Genomic DNA, 22,644 nt, shown 5'->3' with positions numbered 1-22,644 from the left:
TCGCTGGAAGCCTGTGTTTCAGACATAAGGAAGTGGATGGCTGCAAATGTTCTACTTTTAAACTCGGAGAAAAAAAACAGAGAATGGTCTGCCTACCCATGTGAGAGACGCAGACTCGGTGTCAACTTTTAAGTCTTTATTGAAGACTCATCTCTTCAGTAGTTCCTATGATTGAGTGTAGTCTGGCCCAGGAGTGTGAAGGTGAACGGAAAGGCACTGGAGCAACGAACCGCCCTTGCTCTCTCTGCCTGGCTGGTTCCCCTCTCTCCACTGGGATTCTCTGCCTCTAACCCTATTAACCTGTTGAGGGTAGGGGGCAGTATTTGCCCGGCCGGATAAAAAACGTACCCGATTTAATCTGGTTATTACTACTGCCCAGAAACTAGAATATGCATATAATTATTGGCTTTGGATAGAAAACACCCTAACGTTTCTAAAACTGTTTGAATGGTGTCTGTGAGTATAACAGAACTCATATGGCAGGCAAAAACCTGAGAAGATTCTGTCCAGGAAGTGCCCTCTCTGACCATGCCTTGGGCTTCTTGACTCTTTTAATTGAAAACTTAGGATCTTTGCTGTAACGTGACACTTCCTACGGCTCCCATAGGCTCTCAGAACCCGGGAAAAAGCTGAATGATGTCATTGCAGCCCCTGAATGAAAAACATTAGCGCCTTTGGTAAGTGGTCTATCAGAGGACAATGAGACTGAGGCGCGTGCACGAGGCGACCTCATGTTTTTATTTTCTCTCTCTTTGTACTAAAACACGGTTTCCCGGTTGGAATATTATCGCTTTTTTACGAATAAAATAGCATAAAAAATTTATTTTAAACAGCGGTTGACATGCTTCGAAGTACGGTAATGGAATATTTCGATTTTTTTTGTCACGAAACGCTTCGGGCGCGTCACCCTTCTTTACCCATCGGATAGTGTCTTGAACGCACGAACAAAACGCTGCTATTTGGATATAACTATGGATTATTTTGAACCAAACCAACATTTGTTATTGAAGTATAAGTCCTGGGAGTGCATTCTGACAAAGACAGCAAAGGTAATCAAACTTTTCTAATAGTAAATCGGAGTTTGGTGAGTACCACACTTGGTGGGTGTCAAAATAGCTAGCCTGTGATGGCCGGGCTATCTACTCAGAATATTGCAAAATGTGCTTTCACCGAAAAGCTATTTTAAAATCGGACATAGCGAGTGCATAAAGGAGTTCTGTATCTATAATTCTTAAAATTATTGTTATGTTTTTTGTGAACGTTTATCGTGAGTAATTTAGTAAATTCACCGGAAGTGTTCGGTGGGAATGCTAGTCACATGCTAGTCACATGCTAATGTAAAAAGCTGGTTTTTGATATAAATATGAACTTGATTGAACAAAACATGCATGTATTGTATAACATAATGTCCTAGGATTGTCATCTGATGAAGATCATCAAAGGTTAGTGCTGCATTTAGCTGTGGTTTGGGTTTATGTGACATTATATGCTAGCTTGAAAAATGGGTGTCTGATTATTTCTGTCTGGGTACTCTGCTGACATAATCTAATGTTTTGCTTTCGTTGTAAAGCCTTTTTGAAATCGGACAGTGTGGTTAGATTAACGAGAGTCTTGTCTTTAAAATGGTGTAAAATAGTAATATGTTTGAGAAATTGAAGTAATAGCATTTCTAAGGTATTTGAATATCGCGCCACGGGATTACACTGGCTGTTGAGTAGGTGGGACGTCCCACCTAGCCCATAGAGGTTAAGACACGTTCATTCTACACTATGTAGTTCCCTCCTCCTCAACACTACTTAAGACACGTTCATTCTACACTACATGTAGTTCACGCTTGCGTCCCACCTAGCCCATAGAGGTTAAAGGGGCTGAGTCACTGGCTTACTGGTGCTCTTCCATGCCGTCCCTAGGAGGGGTGCGTCACGTGAGTGGGTTGAGTCACTGACATTGTCTTCCTGTCTGGGTTGGCGGCCCCCCTTGGGTTGTGCCATGGCGGAGATCTTTGTGGGCTATACTCGGCCTTGTCTCAGGATGGTAACTTGGTGGTTGAAGATATCCTTCTAGTGGTGTGAGGGCTGTGCTTTCGCAAATTGGGTGGGGTTATATCCTGCCTGTTCGGCCCTGTCCAGGGGTATAGTCGGACGGGGCCACAGTGTCTCCCGACCCCTCCTGTCTCAGCCTCCAGTATTTATGCTGCAGTAGTTTGTGTGTCGGGGGGCTTGGGTCAGTATGTTATATCTGGAGTATTTCTCCTGTCTTTTCCGGTGTCCTGTGTGAATTTAAGTATGCTCTCTCTAATTATTTCTTTCTTTCTCTCTCTCGGGGACCTGAGCCCTAGGACCATGCCTCTGGACTACCTGGCCTGATGACTCCTTGCTGTCCCCAGTCCACCTGGCCGTGCTGCTGCTCCAGTTTCAACTGTTCTGCCTGCGGCTATAGAACCCTGACCTGTTTACCGGACGTGCTACCTGTCCCAGACCTGCTGTTTTCAACTCTCTAGAGACAGCAGGAGCGGTAGAGATACTCTCAATGATCGGCTATGAAAAGCCAACTGACATTTACTCCTGAGGTGCTGACCTGTTGCACCCTCGACAACCACTGTGATTATTATTATTTGACCCTGCTGGTCATCTATGAACATTTGAACATCTTGTCCATGTTCTGTTATAATCTCCACCCGGCACAGCCAGAAGAGGACTGGCCACACCTCATAACCTGGTTCCTCTCTAGGTTTCTTCCTAGGTTCTGGCCTTTCTAGGGAGTTTTACCTAGCCACCGTGCTTCTACACCTGCATTGCTTGCTGTTTGGGGTTTTAGGCTGGGTTTCTGTACAGCACTTTGAGATATCAGCTGATGTAAGAAGAGCTTGATTAAAGGGGAGATCAAGCTGATCCTAATTGTTATAGGCCTATTTCTATTTTGCCCTATTGATCAAAAGTGTTGGAAAAACTTGTCAATAATCAACTGACTGGTTTCTTGATGTTTATAGTATTCTCTCACGTATGCAATCTGGTTTCCGCTGAGGTTATGGATGTGTCACCGCAACCTTAAACGTCCTCAATGATGTCACCATTGCCCTTGATTCTAAGCAATGTTGTGCTGCTATTTTTATTGACTTGGCCAAAGCTTTTGATACGGTAAACCATTCCATTCTTGTGGGTCGGCAAAGGAGTATTGGTGTCTCTGAGGGGTCTTTGGCCTGGTTTGCTAACTACCTCTCTCAAAGAGTGCAGTGTGTAAAGTCAGAAAATCTGTTGTCTCAACCACTGCCTGTCACCAAGGCTCAATCCTAGGCCCCACGCTCTTTTCAATTTACATCAACAACATAGCTCAGGCAGTAGGAAGCTCTCTCATCCATTTATATGTAGATGATACAGTCATACTCAGCTGGCCCCTTCCTGGATTTTGTGTTAAATGCTCTACAACAAAGCTTTCTTAGTGTCCAACAAGCTTTCTCTACCCTTAAACTTGTTCTGAACACCTCAAACAAAGGTCATGTGGTTTGGTAAGAAGAATGCCCCTCTCCCCACAGGTGTGATTACTACCTCTGAGGCTTTAGAGCTTGAGGAAGTCACCTCATACAAGTACTTTGGAGTATGGCTAGACGGTACACTGTCCTTCTCTCAGCACATATCAAAGCTGCAGGCTAAAGTTAAATCTAGACTTGGTTTCCTCTATTGTAATCGCTCCTCCTTCACCCCAGCTGTCAAACTAACCCTGATTCAGATGACCATCCTACCCATGTGTCACAGTATCTAACGAAGGTGGGGCGGCGCTCGGCGGTCGTCGTCGCCGGCCTGTTAGCTGTCACCGATCGTTGTTTCTGTGTCTTTTGGTTTTGTCTGTCTATCCCGCACCTGTTTTGTGTCTGTCATTAGTGGGGGGTTATTTAGTGTGTATTTTCAGTTGGGGTTCTCGTGCGGGATTGTTTATTGTCCACTCAGGACAGTTGCGAGTGTAAGCTGTTTTTTCGCTGTTATTGTCTATTGTATTGCCGGGCTGCGCACCGTGCGCTTTTTTCCAGTGCGTTTTTTTTGGGAACGTGTTTTTCCCCTGGCGGACTTCGCCACGCGCCCTGTGCCCTACGGCTATTGCGTTTGCAATTATTATTAAAACACTGTTGATCCGGCCCTCTGTCTCCTGCTCCTGATTCCACATCTCCACTGGTCCTAGACAGCCGTGACACCATGCTAGATTACGGAGACATAATTTATAGATTGGCAGGTAAGGGTGCTCTTGAGCGGCTAGATGTCCTTTACCATTCGGCCATCAGATTTGCCACTAATGCTCCTTAAAGGACACATCACTGCACTCTATACTCCACTGTAAACTAGTCATCTCTGTATACCTGTCGCAAGACCCACTGGTTGATGCTTATTTATAAAACCCTCTTAGGCCTCATGCCCCCTATCTGAGATATCGATAGATGTATAGATAGATCGATAGATGTGTCCTCCTCCCAGAGTGCTAAGAACCTTGGCGTGATCCTGGACAACACCCTGTCGTTCTCCACTAACATCAAGGCGGTGACCCGATCCTGTAGGTTCATGCTCTACAACATTCGCAGAGTACGACCCTGCCTCACACAGGAAGCGGCGCAGGTCCTAATCCAGGCACTTGTCATCTCCCGTCTGGATTACTGCAACTCGCTGTTGGCTGGGCTCCCTGCCTGTGCCATTAAACCCCTACAACTCATCCAGAACGCCGCAGCCCGTCTGGTGTTCAACCTTCCCAAGTTCTCTCACGTCACCCCGCTCCTCCGCTCTCTCCACTGGCTTCCAGTTGAAGCTCGCATCCGCTACAAGACCATGGTGATTGCCTACGGAGCTGTGAAGGGAACGGCACCTCCATACCTTCAGGCTCTGATCAGGCCCTACACCCAAACAAGGGCACTGCGTTCATCCACCTCTGGCCTGCTGGCCCCCCTACCTCTGAGAAAGCACAGTTCCCGCTCAGCCCAGTCAAAACTGTTCGCTGCTCTGACACCCCAATGGTGGAACAAGCTCCCTCACGACGCCAGGACAGCGGAGTCAATCACCACCTTCCGGAGACACCTGAAACCCCACCTCTTTAAGGAATACCTAGGATAGGATAAAGTAATCCTTCTAACCCCCCCCTTAAAAGATTTAGATGCACTATTGTAAAGTGGTTGTTCCACCGGATATCATAAGGTGAATGCACCAATTTGTAAGTCGCTCTGGATAAGAGCGTCTGCTACATGACTTAAATGTAATGTAATGTAATATCTACTGCAGCCCTCATCCTCCACATACAACACCCTTTCTGCCAGTCACATTCTGTTAAAGGTCCCCAAAGCACACACATCCCTGGGTCGCTCCACTTTTCAGTCCGCTGCAGCTAGCGACTGGAACGAGCTGCAACGAACACTCAAACTGGACAGTTTTATCTCAATCTCCTCATTCAAAGACTCAATCATGGACACTCTTACTGACAGTTGTGGCTGCTTTGCGTGATGTATTGTTGTCTCGACCTTCTTGTCCTTTGTGCTGTTGTCTGTGCCCAATAATGTTTGTACCATGTTTTGTGCTGCTACCATGTTGTTTTGCTACCATGTCGTTGTCATGTTGTGTTGCTACCATGCTGTGTTGTCATCTGTTGCTGACTTGCTATGTTGTTGTCTTAGGTCTCTCTTTATGTAGTGTTGTCTTGTCTCTCTTGCCATGATGTGTGTTTTGTCCTATATTTATATATTTTCCTCCCCGAGAGGAATGACTCCCCTCTCTTTAGAGTCAGTCTAACCCCCCTATAGGAATGACTCCCCTCTCTTTAGAGTCAGTCTAACTCCCCTAGAGGAATGACTCCCCTCTCTTTAGAGTCAGTCTAACTCCCCTAGAGGAATGACTCCCCTCTCTTTAGAGTCAGTCTAACTCCCCTAGAGGAATGACTCCCCTCTCTTTAGAGTCAGTCTAACCCCCCTAGAGGAATGACTCCCCTCTCTTTAGAGTCAGTTTAACTCCCCTAGAGGAATGACTCCCCTCTCTTTAGAGTCAGTCTAACTCCCCTAGAGGAATGACTCCCCTCTCTTTAGAGTCAGTCTAACTCCCCTAGAGGAATGACACCCCTCTCTTTAGAGTCAGTCTAACTCCCCTAGAGGAATGCCTCCCCTCTCTTTAGAGTCAGTCTACCCCCCTAGAGGAATGACTCCCCTCTCTTTAGAGTCAGTCTATCCCCCTAGAGGAATGACTCCCCTCTCTTTAGAGTCAGTCTAACTCCCCTAGAGGAATGACTCCCCTCTCTTTAGAGTCAGTCTAACCCCCCTAGAGGAATGACTCCCCTCTCTTTAGAGTCAGTCTAACTACCCTAGAGGAATGACTCCCCTCTCTTTAGAGTCAGTCTAACTCCCCTAGAGGAATGACACCCCTCTCTTTAGAGTCAGTAACTCCCCTAGAGGAATGACTCCCCTCTCTTTAGAGTCAGTCTACCCCCCTAGAGGAATGACTCCCCTCTCGAGTCTAACTCCCCAACTCTCCTCTCTGTAGAGTAACTTCAGAGTCACTTTATGTTGCATCACTGCATCAGTGGCGACTGCAGGCGTTTATAATCAGTATTTCACTTCCTCGTCTCTCTCTTTTTGCCTCCTGTAGCCTTCTCTAGTCTCCTATATTCTTCAGATGGCTAATTCTTTTTTATTTTTTTTAACTTTATTTATAGATTTTCAGATATAACAACAAAAACAGTACAACCCCAACCCCTCATTCTCCCATCCTTCCCCTCCCTTCCTCCAACCCTCCACTCCCTCCCTCCAAACCACCCACCAAACAAGGCATCTATAAAAGTAAGTTAAATAGGAAAGGAAAAACAGAAACAAACAGTAATAGAAACAAAAACAATGGGAAAAAAAAGTTCAATAAAAATTCTTATCAGCACAAATGGCAACTAGAACAGACATGACTGCTTACCGAACCCTACAAGTTACACTAAGTAAAAGACAGGCTCTCCACGTATTGTATTAAAGGGGACCAGGTTAAGTCTAACTTTTGTCGGGACCCATGCACAGTGTACCTACCCTTCTCCAGAGGTTAGATATTTGCCTGATGCATGGTAGCATTCAGGTCTAGGGGAAGTACCCCAAAAATGACAGCGACTGGGTTGGGGCTAACAGCTGTATTACACATATGTGAGAATGCCTCAAAAAATGGGGTTCCAGAGGCATACATACATACACGCACACACACACACACACACACACACACACACACACACACACACACACACACACACACACACACACACACACACCTCCAAAAACATTTAGGTAAATAAGTAAATAGGAAAACAAACCCAGTAAAATTCAACATTTGTATAAATATAACATTGAACATCCTAACAAGCCAGAACACCAAAAATTGACTGGCAAACGCTTAGTAATTAGTACCCGTCCTGCAGCGTTCAATCGGCTATACAACAGGGAAACACTCCCATCCACCACCAAGCACCAGGGCAAACCAACCATTCAAATAGTAAAGAATAATACACATGGTCCTTTGGGAGTATAAACTTGTATGTATTAAACATGCTCACAGTATGTTAGTAGGGTATCCTATTAAGGCATGGAAAGAGAGCTCAGCCCTAGCCTTAAGTAGCGACTAGGCTAATTTTTACCACACCAGCTAGCACCGTCGCTGTACAACCGCAGCTAGTTGGTAAAAGCTAATTGTGCCATGTACTGTAAATAAAATACTATTCAAACTATATTGTCCTTGTGAGAACATGTCACCCTATACATATCATCATTGTTCAGAACGTTAAGTTACTGGATGAATAATTGTAATTTTTTTGGCAGCAGGGTGGAGGAACGTTTCTAATCAAGATATGAATTCACTAGTTGGTCCTTGTTCGCGTTAACATGGCTAGTGCAGGATCACGGTATGAGCCCAAAATGGCTAGTTACAGTGAGGGAAAAAAGTATTTTATCCCCTGCTGATTTTGTACGCTTGCCCACTGACAAAGAAATGATCAGTCTATAATTTTAATGGTAGGTTTATTTGAAAAGTGAGAGACAGGAATAACAACAAAAAAATCCAGAAAAACGCATGTCAAAAATGTTATAAATTGATTTGCATTTTAATGAGGGAAATAAGTATTTGACCCCCTCTCAATCAGAAAGATTTCTGGCTCCCAGATGTCTTTTATACAGGTAACGAGCTGAGATTAGGAGCACACTCCTAAAGGGAGTGGTGTCTTTTATACAGGTAACGAGCTGAGATTAGGAGCACACTCCTAAAGGGAGTGCTCCTTATCTCAGCTTGTTACCTGTATAAAAGACACCTGTCCACAGAAGCAATCAATCAGATTCCAAACTCTCCACCATGGCCAAGACCAAAGAGCTCTCCAAGGATGTCAGGGACAAGATTGTAGACCTACACAAGGCTGGAATGAGCTACAAGACCATCGCCAAGCAGCTTGGTGAGAAGGTGACAACAGTTGGTGCGATTATTCGCAAATGGAAGAAACACAAAAGAACTGTCAATCTCCCTCGGCCTGGGGCTCCATGCAAGATCTCACCTCGTGGAGTTGCAATGATCATGAGAACGGTGAGGGATCAGCCCAGAACTACACGGGAGGATCTTGTCAATGATCTCAAGGCAGCTGGGACCATAGTCACCAAGAAAACAATTGGTAACACACTACGCCGTGAAGGACTGAAATCCTGCAGCGCCCGCAAGGTCCCCCTGCTCAAGAAAGCACATATACATGCCCGTCTGAAGTTTTCCAATGAACATCTGAATGATTCAGAGGACAACTGGTGAAAGTGTTGTGGTCAGATGAGACCAGAATGGAGCTCTTTGGCATCAACTCAACTCGCCGTGTTTGGAGGAGGAGGAATGCTGCCTATGACCCCAAGAACAACATCCCCATCGTCAAACATGGAGGTGGAAACATTATGCTTTGGGGGTGTTTTTCTGCTAAGGGGACAGGACAACTTCACCGCATCAAAGGGACGATGGACGGGGCCAGGTACCGTCAAATCTTGGGTGAGAACCTCCTTCCCTCAGCCATGGCATTGAAAATGGGTCGTGGATTGGTATTCCAGCATGACATTGACCAAAAACACACGGCCAAGGCAACAAAGGAGTGGCTCAAGAAGAAGCACATTAAGGTCCTGGAGTGTCTGTGGAGGCAGCTGAAGGTTCGAGTTGCCAAACGTCAGCCTCGAAACCTTAATGACTTGGAGAAGATCTGCAAAGAGGAGTGGGACAAAATCCCTCCTGAGATGTGTGCAAACCTGGTAGCCAACTACAAGAAATGTCTGACCTCTGTGATTGCCAACAAGGGTTTTGCCACCAAGTAGTAAGTCATGTTTTGCAGAGGAGTCAAATACTTATTTTCCTCATTAAAATGCAAATTATTTTCTGGATTTTTTAAAATGTTATTCTGTCTCTCACTGTTCAAATAAACCTACCATTAAAATTATAGACTGATCATTTCTTTGTCAGTGGGCAAACATACAAAATCAGCAGGGGATCAAATACTTTTTCCCTCACTGTAATATTATGTTGCCAGTCCTCCTGTGGATGTAGGTGCACGACAATGTATTCTTTGGTCTTGGTTAGGTTTAAGAATGTCTTCTGCTCGCTGGAGGGAGTAGTGATTTTTAGTACAGCTGGGTAAAGAATGCCGAACTTGGTGTCCCGACAGCGGTGTAGGAGCCCCCTCACCTCGTTGAAGGCTGACCTCTTCTTCATGACTGCCGCCGTGTAGTCAGGGTAAATGCGAATATTCTGACTGTCGTGGGTGATGGGAGCGGCTCACGCTGCCTTACGGAAGACATCCTCCTTCTCCTGAAGGTAGTGGAATTGAACTACTATGGGTCTGGGCGGCTCCCCATTCTGTGCGGACTGTATGCTGATGTGCGCACGGTCAAGGGTGGGGGTGTAATGGAGGCCCCGTTCCCCCGGCGCTGTCTGTTCTCGAGGTCCTCAACCTTGGAAGTAAGTTTGACGACATCTGATGATAGCCGGGTGACTTGCTCTTCCAGTGTCACCACTTTGTCGGACTAAATATTTGCGCCATCTTCCAGGCTATTCAGACAGGTGTCATGTCTCGCCAAGACTTCGTTAACGCAGTCGATCTTTATGTTTACCTCCGTGGCGAGAATAGCTATTTGTGCGGATAGGTCAGTGGATAGTGACTCCACCTTAGCCAGCAGTCTGTTCGGATTTAATGATAGCCACCATTACCATGGCTAGGTCGGGGGGATCAGAGTCTGTGTCAGGTGAACCCGAGGCTTCATCAGAGGCCTGCTCCTTTGTGGCCCGCGGCCATTGTTCTCTCGACATTTTACGATTAAAAGGCCAACATTTTCAGAAAAAAAGCCAGATTAGTAAATTGGGTTCGATTCCAAATTAAATGTTACAAAATTAACACCGTGGGGGAGGTGATGGTCAAGTATTAATAGAAATTGTTCGCCCTGTATCGGAGCACTGAGAAAACGCGTCTTCATATGTTGCTGCTCACCAGGACGCCCTCAGCTGGCTAATTCTGTAGAAAATAATAAATGAACAGTTGAACTCAGTAAATAACGATTGAGATCTGATTCCTCTGGAGTGTGGTCGCCAGACACTATGGAGCTCGTTAAGAAACAAACAAACACTGTTCACCAGGACTCAGGAATGAAAAACACATTTTAAGCTGCATTTTGATTAAAGCGTTGCCTTAAATCAACAAAACAGGAAATAAAGGGTCTGGGTTCAGAGAGTGGCATGGAGCAGAGAGCTCTGTCAGTCTGGATTTTTATTTCCAGGGACCATCCATGGACCACGCAGGGACCACCCAGGACGACAATGCACCAACACCACCAACAATAGTAATAAAACGTATGTACACATGACCAAGTCGTTTTGGATACAAGTCTCTGCTAAATGGCATATATTAATTGCCACAAGGTCTTCAGATCTATCTTATTAGCATTGATTCTGGATATTTTTTTTTTAATTACTCAAACTTTTAGCTTCACAATTTTTCTATGCCCCTGCATGGTCCATCTCCTCTAATCTCCTTACTGAAACCATTTCCCTGATAAACAGACACAATATACACTTTATATACGTCAGTATGTGGACACCCCATCATACACTATATATATATATATATATATATATATAGTTGAAGTTGAAGTGTATATACAGTGTGTATACAGTTGAAGTCGGAAGTTTACATACACCTTAGCCAACTACATTTAAACTCAGTTTTTCACAATTCCTGACATTTAATCCTAGTAAAAATTCCCTGTCTTATGTCAGTTAGGATCACCACTTTATTTAAAAAATGTGAAATGTCAGAATAATAGTAGAGAGAATGATTTATTTCAGCTTTTATTTCATACATCACATTTCCAGTGGGTCAGAAGTTTACATACACTCAATTAGTATTTGGTAGCATTGCCTTTAAATTGTTTAACTTGGGTCAAACATTTCAGGTAGCCTTCCACAAGCTTCCCACAATAAGTTGGGTGAATTTTGGCCCATTCCTCCTGACAGAGCTGGTGTAACTGAGTCAGGTTTGTCCTTGAACGCACACGCTTTTTCAGTTCTGCCCACAAATTCTCTATGGGATTGAGGTCAGGGCCTTGTGATGGCCACTCCAATACCTTTACCTTGTTGTCCTTAAGCCATTTTGCCACAACTTTGGAAGTATGCTTGGGGTCATTGTCCATTTGGAAGACCCATTTGCGACCAAGCTTTAACTTCCTGACTGATGTCTTGAGATGTTGCTTCAATATATCCACATAATTGTCCTTCCTCATGATGCCATCTATTTTGTGAAGTGCACCAGTCCCTCCTGCAGCAAAGCACCCCCACAATAGCAAAGCACCCCCACAACAGCAAAGCACCCCCACAACACCTTCCCAACCGTGCTTCACGGTTGGGAAGGTGTTCTTCGGCTTGTAAGCCTCACCCTTTTTCCTCCAAACATAATGATGGCCATTATGGGCAAACAGTTCTATTTTTGTTTCATCAGACCAGAGGACATTTCTCCAAAAAGTACGATCTTTGTACCCATGTGCAGTTACAAACCGTAGTCTGGCTTTTTTATGATGGTTTGGAGCAGTGGCTTCTTCCTTGCTGAGCGGCCTTTCAGGTTATTTCAATATATGACTCGTTTTACTCTGGATATAGATACTGTTGTACCTGTTTCCTCCAGCATCTTCACAAGGTCATTTGCTGTTGTCATTTGCTGTTGTTCATACTAGGCGTATGTCAAGGCTCACTACTTCACAGGAGAGCCGTTTGAATGTAAACTTTTTTTTATCAAAACGTTTTTTTGGGCCAGAAATGCCTTCTCAAACATGTGAACTTTTATTTGCCTCAATAACAAACTTGTATGCTATCTGTAAATACAAATAAAATAGTTAAATTATGAGCCAAGTTGGTTAAACCACAGAAAAAGTCAGCAACCTTCCCACTACCCATGAATGGCTGAGATAATGAGTGGGCTGGACATGCCGAGAGATGAGTTTGGATTGGTCTGCCATATAGCACGCTTCTGTTTATTTGAGCTGGTCAGTTTGTGTACGTAGTCCTGTCTAAGGCAGCTTTTTTTTAAATATATCGCGTAGAAAAACTTAACAAAAGACTCAACTATGCAAGTATCAATTTCAATAGAACGTCACTGCAACAAGTGCTTCGAGCACTTCTGGCACACTCTCGTTTGAGAATAACTGATGAATTGACGAACGTTCAACACCGGTTGAATATGGCCGGTGTCAGTAAACGTCAGTAAAAAAACTTTATTATTAATTAATTAAATTGCCAGGAGCACAGGTACAGTCACCACCGCTCTGGATAACATGAAAACAGCCTCACTAGCTCTGCTAGGGCGAGTAAAATGGTCAGAGTTTGGGTGGGGGCTAAAGCTTAAGATGATTCTTATGGCATTGCACATGGTCAGTGTGACCCAGAGTGACTTGACACAGCAACTGGCCAAACAAGCTGTACAAACAAAACGGAAACGACACAGGATGTCTTATTTAATGAAAGGGGTTGCAGTCTGCCTGTGAAGCGTTCATCCATGTATACGGGTAAGAGTCTAGCTACAGTTTCAGATATAAGTTTCTAATTTTGTCAGAAAGTTGTTTTCATTTCAAGTTAAAGCTTACTGTTAGCTAGCGAGCTAGCTGACGTTAAATGGCTAGCTAACATTACGTTCATGGTCTGTGTGTAGTAATGTTATCTCAGAATGCCATTTCGCATTGCTAGTTATAGCCTAATGTTAGCTAGCTAACTAGCTAACATTGAACCTATTTGGTTAACTTTAGCTAGCTATGACAATCAGTTTGTATTGCTAGTACTCTATGGATTGGGATTATGGTTTATTGTTTAGCTAGAATGTTGTCACGGTTGTCTTCGTCCTCTGATGATATAACGAAATCATCGTTGGAAAATGTGGACCAATACGCAGCAGGTACGTGTATGCTCATCTTGTTTTTTAATTACTCTCAAAATGAACATACAAAAATAACAAACACGAAAAAACGAACGACAATAACAGTCTGACTAGGCACAGGGCTAAGCACAGAACAATCACCCACAAAACTCAAACACAAACACACCCTAATATATGGGACTCTCAATCAAAGGCAGATAGACAACACCTGCCTTCAACTGAGAGTCCCAACCCCAATTAACCAAACATAGACATACACTCACTAGACTCCACATAGAACTACCTAGACATAAACCAAAATCCGGAAATACTAAATCAAACACCCTTTACACAAACACACCACCCCGAACCACATAAAACAAATACCCCCTGCCACGCCCTGACCAAACTACAAAACAATTAACCTTATATACTGGCCAGGACGCGACAGTACCCCCCCCTTAAAGGTGCTACCCCAGAAGCACCTTAACAAAAAATAACCCCAAGCAACACCAACAAAAGAAAAATTCCCCCTTACTAAAGGGAGGGAAGGGAGGGTGGCTGCCGTCAACGACGGCACTGTGCTACACCCCCCCTCCCCAACCCACCTATTTTTTGGAGGTGGCTCCGGCTCAGGCCGTTCCAGGCTGTCTGGGCAGTCTGGCAGCTCGGGACAGTCTGGGCAGTCTGGCAGCTCGGGACAGTCTGGGCAGTCTGGCAGCTCGGGACAGTCTGGGCAGTCTGGCAGCTCGGGACAGTCTGGGCAGTCTGGCAGCTCGGGACAGTCTGGGCAGTCTGGCAGCTCGGGACAGTCTGGGCAGTCTGGCAATTCGGGACAGTCTGGCAATTCGGGACAGTCTGGCCACTCGGGCCACTCCGGCAGTTCAGGGCAGTCTGGCCACTCCGGCAGTTCAGGGCAGTCTGGCCACTCCGGCAGTTCAGGGCAGTCTGGCCACTCCGGCAGTTCAGGGCAGTCTGGCCACTCCGGCAGTTCAGCGCAGTCTGGCCACTCCGGCAGTTCAGCGCAGTCTGGCCACTCCGGCAGTTCAGCGCAGGCCTACCTCTCTGGCGACTGTTGACTGGCGGGCAGCTCTGGCGACTGTTGACTGGCGGGCAGCTCTGACGACTGTTGACTGGCGGGCAGCTCTGACGACTGTTGACTGGCGGGCAGCTCTGATGATGACTGTTGACTGGCGGGCAGCTCTGATGATCTGTTGACTGGCGGGCAGCTCTGATGATGACTGTTGACTGGCGGGCAGCTCTGATGATGACTGTTGACTGGCGGGCAGCTCTGACGATACTGTTGACTGGCGGGCAGCTCTGATGATGACTGTTGACTGGCGGGCAGCTCTGATGATGACTGTTGACTGGCGGGCAGCTCTGATGATGACTGTTGACTGGCGGGCAGCTCTGATGAAGACTGTTGACTGGCGGGCAGCTCTGATGATGACTGTTGACTGGCGGGCAGCTCTGATGATGACTGTTGACTGGCGGGCTGACGCACTATAATCCTGGTGCGTGGTGCTGGTACCGGATATACCAGCTTATGAACACGCACCTCCAGGCTAGTGCGGGGAGCGGGAACAGGACGAGTCGGACTGGGTTGACGCACTTCCGGGTCCGCACGAGAGACAGGAGCTGGAAACCCAGGGCTATGGAGGCGCACAGTCGGTCTAGATCTTACCTCCTGCACAACCCGCCTTGGCTGGATGGAACTAGTAGCCCTGTACGAGCGGGGTGCTCGTACAGGGCAGACTGGGCTGTGCAGGGGCCTGATGGTAGCCGTGCGTAGAGCGGGAGTTGGGTAGCCTGGTCCTCGGAGGCGTACCGGGCGACCAGATGCGCTGCGCAGGCATCCTCCTACCAGGCTGGATGCCCGCCCTAGCACGGCACCTGCGAGGGGCTGGAATAACTCGCACCGGACTGTGCGTGCGTATGGGTGAGATAGTGCGCTTCTCAGCGAAACATAGCGCTCTCCACCCCATACGCTCCTCCATATAACCACGGGTAGCTGGCTTCCGGCTCTTCTTACGCCTAGCCAAACTACCCGTGTGCCCCCCCAAAAAATTTTCTTGGGGGTGCCTCTCGTGCTTCTCCATCAGCGCGTCCACTCTGGCCTCGTACCACCGCCTCTCTGCCTTGGCTGCCTCAATTTCCCACTGCGGGCGGCGATAATCCCCATCCTGATGCCAGGGTCCGGCCCCGTCCAGAACTTCCTCCCAAGTCCACTTCTCCCGCCAGTCCAACTCGAACTCCGTCTGCTCCTTCCTCTGCTGCTTGGTCCTTTGGTGGTGGGTGATTCTGTCACGGTTGTCTTCGTCCTCTGATGATATAACGAAATCATCGTTGGAAAATGTGGACCAATACGCAGCAGGTACGTGTATGCTCATCTTGATTTTTAATTACTCTCAAAATGAACATACAAAAATAACAAACACGAAAAAACGAACGACAATAACAGTCTGACTAGGCACACGGCTAAGCACAGAACAATCACCCACAAAACTCAAACACAAACACACCCTAATATATGGGACTCTCAATCAAAGGCAGATAGACAACACCTGCCTTCAACTGAGAGTCCCAACCCCAATTAACCAAACATAGACATACACTCACTAGACTCCACATAGAACTACCTAGACATAAACCAAAACCCGGAAATACTAAATCAAACACCCTTTCCACAAACACACCACCCCGAACCACATAAAACAAATACCCCCTGCCACGCCCTGACCAAACTACAAAACAATTAACCTTATATACTGGCCAGGACGTGACAAATGTCTAAACAAAAGACTCCTCTTCGCCAGATGATTACGTGACCCATCAAGTTAGCCAGGTGTGTCTGACGGTGATTGTGGCTATCCATTTTATAATAATACCAAAATATTTGAATCTGGAATTTGTCTTTCAGCATAAGTAGAACACACCTGACTCTCCTCAACCAGTCAAAACAAGGAGAATGGTCTAATGCCTCCCATCAAAAAGAAAGCTGGCCCAAATAAGCAGAGGTTAAACCTGTGTGCCTAGTTAAATAATAGGTTAAATAAAATAAAATAAATACCTGAAGCAGAAGGACTTGAAGTTCACTACTCGCTGCATCAACAACTACGCAGAGGATAATGCAATAGTATTACCAGGACGCCATCCAGGACACAAACACTTTGGTGGAAAGCTGCTGCCATCCCATGTGACAAAAGCAGCAGTGTGGCGTCTCTACAAGGAATCGATGACAACACTTGGTATGTAAAGCATAAACAACACATTTTGATTATTTAATTGACCTCAAACCTGATTGGCAGTACTTTTATTGATCTCACATTATTTCTGTATTTTCCAGAGGTACGTGTAGGTGGGCTGTGTGTTATCATTTTAACTTACAGTTTCCAAGATGATGTTTCTGTATGCAGTGCTGCTGCTATGCACATTTGTAATGATGCATAAAAAATTATATTACATTTTACGTGACATTTTATTTTCATTAACTTATCCTAATGTTATTTTGTTATTTGCAGATGCACTATTCTTCTGACCCTATGCAGCCAGGTCCCATCTACTTTTTAACTCCTCGCAAGTGTGGCTTGTTTGGTGTCCGCTGTGAAGGAATACCACAACAAGTCAACTACTTGATTGATGAAGGCATGTCATCCAACAAAGGCAGCAGCACAGTCATCAACTACATGCACCATTTCTTCACCAACTACGGAATAGGGGAAACACGTGTGGACCTGAATTGTGATATCTGCAGTGGCCAAAACAAGAACAAGTTTGTGCTCTGGTATTGTGCCTAGTGGACCATGCACAAGCTCCACCACAGTCTGGCCCTTCACTTCCTGATCACAGGCCACACCAAGTTTGCCCCCAACGGGTGCTTCAGCCTCATCAAGCAGCGCTTCAGAAAGACCAGAGTGAACACTATGTCTGAGATTGCTGGTGATGTGAAGGACAGCACTGTGACAGGGGTCCACATCCCACAGCTGGTTGGACTGGAGGATGGTACGGTGCTGGTGGAAAGCTATGGCTGGCAACAACACCTGACTCCATATTTCAGGACATTGCCACAGTTCAAAAGTACCAGCACTTCAGGTGGAGTATAATTTTGAATATAATTTTCATTGCATTGTATGAGGTTATTCTTCTTATCTAAACTTGGGAGGTGAATTGATGTTGTGCAAGGTTGTATTGTCTTTTTTTTTTGTTATTTCCTGTTTTACAGCTTCGGATACTCTGCAGCCTGGTGTTGTTCAGTCCGGACCAGGTTTCAGCGGCTGCACAACACTGACATCCTTCCTCCCATAGATGGTCTGCCTGCACAGGCACCACCTGGACTGGACACAACTAGACACCCTTCCTCCCATAAATGGTCTGCCTGTACAGGCACCACCTGGACTGGACACAACTAGACACCCTTCCTCCCATAGATGGTCTGCCTGTACAAGCACCACCTGGACTGGACACAGCTAGACAAACGTATCTTTTTGAGAAGATCAGGGAGTTTTGCAATGAAGTGGCTATGGACATCACATGCCCTGCATCAAAGCCAAGGGCAGGATAGAAACAGGCTCTCCGAATATAGATTTCTTTGTTCATGCGTGTTTCGGACGGACCAGTCATCAGCACTATCTGCACTGCCTCTATTCAATTGACTCTCTCCTCACACACACACACACCATACATTGCTGCTACTATTTATTTATCCTGCTGCTCAGCCACTTTATCCCTGATTGTATGCATATACAGTATACACACATTATATATACACACAATGCAAAATGTATATATACACTATATATATACACATACACTATTTATACAGCAGTATGTGGATACCCCTTTATACATCATATATACACTATATACTGTACACTATATAGACTATGTATACAGGAGTATGTGGACACCCCTTCAAATTAGTGGATTCGGCCATTTCAGCCACATTCGTTGTTGACAGGTGTATAAAACTGAGCACACAGCCATGCAATCTCCATAGACAAACATTGGCAGTAGAATGGCCTTACAGAAGAGCTCAGTGACTTTTAACGTGGCACCGTCATAGGATGCCACCTTTCCAACAAGTCAGTTTGTCAAATTTCTGTCCTGCTGGAGCTGCCCCGGTCAACTGTAAGTGCTGAAGTGGAAAAGTCTAGGTGCAACAACGGCTCAGCCGCAAAGTGGTACACCACACAAGCTCACAGAACAGGACTGCCGAGTGCTGAAGCACGTAGTGAGTAAAAATCGTCTGTCCTCAGTTGCAACACACTACCGATTTCCAAACTACCTCTGGAAGCAACGTCAGCACAATAACTGTTCATCGGGAGCTTTATGAAATGGGTTTCCATTGTCAAGCAGGCACACAAGCCTAAGATCACCATGCACAATGCCAAGCATCAGCTGGAGTGGTGTGAAGCTCACCGCCGTTAGACTCTGGAGAAGTGGAAACGCGATCTCTGGAGTGATGAATCACACTTCACCATCTGGCAGTCCGACGGATTAATCTGGGTTTAACGGATGCCAGGATAATGCTACCTGCCCCAATGCATAGTGCCAACTGTAAAGTTTGGTGGAGGAATAATGGTCTGGGGCTGTTTAGTCATGGTTCGGGCCCCTTAGTTCCAGTGAAGGGAAATACAGCATACAGCTTCCAACTTTGTGGCAACAGTTTGGGGAAGGCCCTTTCCTGTTTCACCATGACAATGCCCCCATGCACAAAGCGAGGTCCATACAGAAATGGTTTGTCAAGGTCGGTATGAAAGAACTTGGCTGGCCTGCACAGAGCCCTGACCTCAACCCCATCGAACACCTTTGGGATGAATTGGAATGCCGACTGCGAGCCAGGCCTAATCACCCAACATCAGTGCCCAACCTCACTAATGCTCTTGTGGCTGAATGGAAGCAAGTCCACACAGCAATGTTCCAACATCTAGTGGAAAGCCTTCCCAGAAGAGCGGAGGCTGTTATAGCAGCAACTCCATATTAATGCCCATGATTTTGGAATGTGATGTTCGACAAGCAGGTGTCCACATACTTTTGGTCATGTGTATTTCCCTCCAACACAGAGGGTTTATTTCTCTGCTCTTCAAAGGGATATCTGAGCGGAAGGGAGTCTGAAGTATCAGACAGGTCTATAGGGTCTCTCTCTCTCTCTCTCTCTACTAGACTAGACGATGTCCGCGACCAAACTTACTGATGTGCAGATTTTGTATCCGACTCCGAAGTCGAAGCGACACTGTTCATCCATGGAGTAGTTGATCCCTGGCAGCTCCGGCAGCTGGGGCCAGTCGTGTTTGAACGGGTCGTCCAGGAGACAGTCGTACGAACTACGAGACACAAGAAAAGTTTCATTTCATTTTCAGAAATGTTGTTAAATTCGTTTTTATTGTTTAACACTAGAACCGCTGGGCCTCGAGGGACCCCCCCAAGCTAAGGAGCAGTCATTCTGACTGCAACACTCTAAAAACATTCATGAACACAACCAAATAATAATTGGGTTGTGTTCATGAAGGTGTTAGTTAACATTAGAATACACATTTTTTTATGTAAAAAAAACAACTGTTCAATAAATTGTACTTGTGGAGTGCCTTTGTTGCAACTATGAAACAGAAACCATATGTGTTGGAACACGGTAACAAAGATGCATGCACAGTAAGCAAAATGTGAGGTGAAATGATGAAAACAGTAGCCCAAACATCATCATAAGCACCAAGTGTGCTTGATAAATAGTGAAAATCAGCACAAAAGCAATAAAGGCATTATAATGAATAGAAGTTTGATATGACTGTACCAAGTTATCTAGCTGAATAAACTAAGTTTGAGCCTATTCCTGGAAACATTGAACCACTGTAGTTTACATCAATTATAATTTCTAAAGTGGAAGTTGGAAAAGTTCTATTTGAGTGTTTCAGTGAATGGTTAGTGAGGGAGGCCCTGCTTTCTCGCTTCCCCAGTTGTTTAGTTAATTTTCATGCCAATCTCCTTTGCATTAGCGTAGCCTCTCCTGTAGCCTGTCAACTATGTGTCTGTCTATCCCTGTTCTCTCCTCTCTGCACAGGCCATACAAACGCTTCACACCGCGTGGCCGCTACCACTCTAACCTGTTGGTCCCAGCGCGCATGACCCACGTGGAGTCCCAGGTCTCCGGCAGCCTCTGGAACTGCCGGTCTGCGGCCAACATGGCAGAGTTCATCTCAGCCTATGCTACCCTCCAGTCCCTCGACTTCTTGGCACTGACGGAAACATGGATTACCACAGAAAACACTGCTACTCCTACTGCTCTCTCCTCGTCTGACCACGTGTTCTCGCACACCCCGAGAGCATCTGGTCAGCGGGGTGGTGGCACTGGAATCCTCATCTCTCCCAAGTGGACATTCTCTCTTTCTCCCCTGACCCATCTGTCTATCTCCTCCTTTGAATTCCATGCTGTCACAGTCACTAGCCCATTCAAGCTTAACATCCTTATCATTTATCGCTCTCCAGGTTCCCTTGGAGAGTTCATCAATGAGCTTGACGTCTTGATAAGTTCCTTTCCTGAGGATGGCTCACCCCTCATAGTTCTGGGTGACTTTAACCTCCCTACGCCTACCTTTGACTAATTTCTCTCTTCCTTCTTCTTTCCACTCCTCTCCTCTTTTGACCTCACCCTCTCACCGTCCCCCCCTACTCACAAGGCAGGCAATACGCTTGACCTCATCTTTACTAGATGCTGTTCTTCTACTAATCTCACTGCAACTCCCCTCCAAGTCTCCGACAACTACCTTGTATCCTTTTCCCTCTCACTCTCCTCCAACACTACTCACTCTGCCCCTACTCAGATGGTATTGGTATTGTGCCGTCGCAACCTTCGCTCTCTCTCTCCTGCTACTCTTTCCTCTTCCATCCTATCAGCTCTTCCCTCTGCTCAATCCTTCTCCAACCAATCTTCTGATTCTGCCTCCTCAACCCTCCTCTCCTCCCTTTCTGCATCCTTTGACTCTCTATGTCCCCTATCCTCCCGGCCGGCTCGGTCCTCCCCTCCTGCTCCATGGCTTGACGACTCATTGCGAGCTCACAGAACAGGGCTCCGGGCAGCCGAGCGGAAATGGAGGAAAACTAGCCTCCCTTCGGACCTGGCATCTTTTCACTCCCTCCTCTCTACATTTTCTTCCTCTGTTTCTGCTGTTAAAGCCACTTTCTACCACTCTAAATTCCAAGCATCTGCCTCTAACCCTCCCTCCTGAATCCTCCTCCCGCCCTCCTCCCTCTCTGCGGATGACTTCGTCAACCATTTTGAAAAGAAGGTTGGCGACATCCGATCCTCGTTTGTTAAGTCAAACGACACCGTTGGTCCTGCTCACAATGCTCTACCCTATGCTTTGACCTCTTTCTCCCCTCTCTCTCCAGATGAAATCTTGCGACTTGTGACAGCTGGCCGCCCAACAACCTGCCCACTTGACCCTATCCCCTCCTCTCTTCTCCAGACCATTTCCGGAGACCTTCTCCCTTACCTCACCTCGCTCATCAACTCATCCTTGACCGCTGGCTACGTCCCTTCCGTCTTCAAGAGAGTGAGAGTTGCACCCCTTCTCAAAAAACCTACACTCGATCCCTCCGATGTCAACAACTACAGACCAGTATCCCTTCTTTCTTTTCTCTCCAAAACTCTTGAGCGTGCCGTCCTTGGCCAGCTGTCTTGCTATCTCTCTCAGAATGACCTTCTTGATCCCCAAAAAAAGATATAGATGTACTATTGTAAAGTGGTTGTTCCACTGGATATCATAAGGTGAATGCACCAATTTGTAAGTCGCTCGGGATAAGAGTGTCTGATAAATGACGTAAATGTAAATGTAAATGACAGCAGTCAAAACTACAATAATTGTCAGCTCGTGCTTACATGGTCTGAGTTTTCATGCAATGGCATCAGTTGGATTTAATTTAGCGGTTATCCCTTGTCCTGACAGTCAACACAAATCTTTGCCACTTTGACTTGCTTGACGCACTACCCACAAATACGTTGCTTGCAGGTGACACAGGTGTCTTGGGTTCTGTTTAATGTGCATCTGGCCACCTGGCACTTTCTCCTCCCGGGAAGCTGTGCGCAGTTTGCCTTGTGCAAAGGCTAGTGTGAAACCTCTGCTGCTGCCTTGGCCCTGCTGCCTTGACTCATGACGAAGTCTCCCCTGTAGCCCCTATGCCAGACTCATGATGAGTCTCTCCTGTAGCCCCTATTGCAGACTCATGATGAGTCTCTCCTGTAGCCCCTATGCCAGACTCATAATG

The 22,644-nt window shown here is 46.1% G+C and overlaps 1 protein-coding gene across 3 annotated transcripts in view; it reads right to left on the bottom strand.

Moving 5' to 3' along the window:
• Positions 1-22,644, bottom strand: part of adamts3 (ADAM metallopeptidase with thrombospondin type 1 motif, 3) — a 298,496-nt gene that overhangs the window by 128,016 nt on the left and 147,836 nt on the right. For all 3 annotated transcript variants that reach the window (XM_045695468.1, XM_045695469.1, XM_045695470.1), the window contains one exon: positions 19,577-19,709. In XM_045695468.1, coding sequence (XP_045551424.1) covers positions 19,577-19,709 — 133 coding nt within the window. The remainder of the gene's footprint in view (positions 1-19,576; positions 19,710-22,644) is intronic.

The sequence above is a fragment of the Salmo salar genome, chromosome ssa15, assembly GCF_905237065.1.
Source record: "Salmo salar chromosome ssa15, Ssal_v3.1, whole genome shotgun sequence".
In the NCBI taxonomy this organism is placed as follows: domain Eukaryota; kingdom Metazoa; phylum Chordata; class Actinopteri; order Salmoniformes; family Salmonidae; genus Salmo; species Salmo salar.
This window is presented reverse-complemented; position numbering and strand designations above follow the sequence as displayed.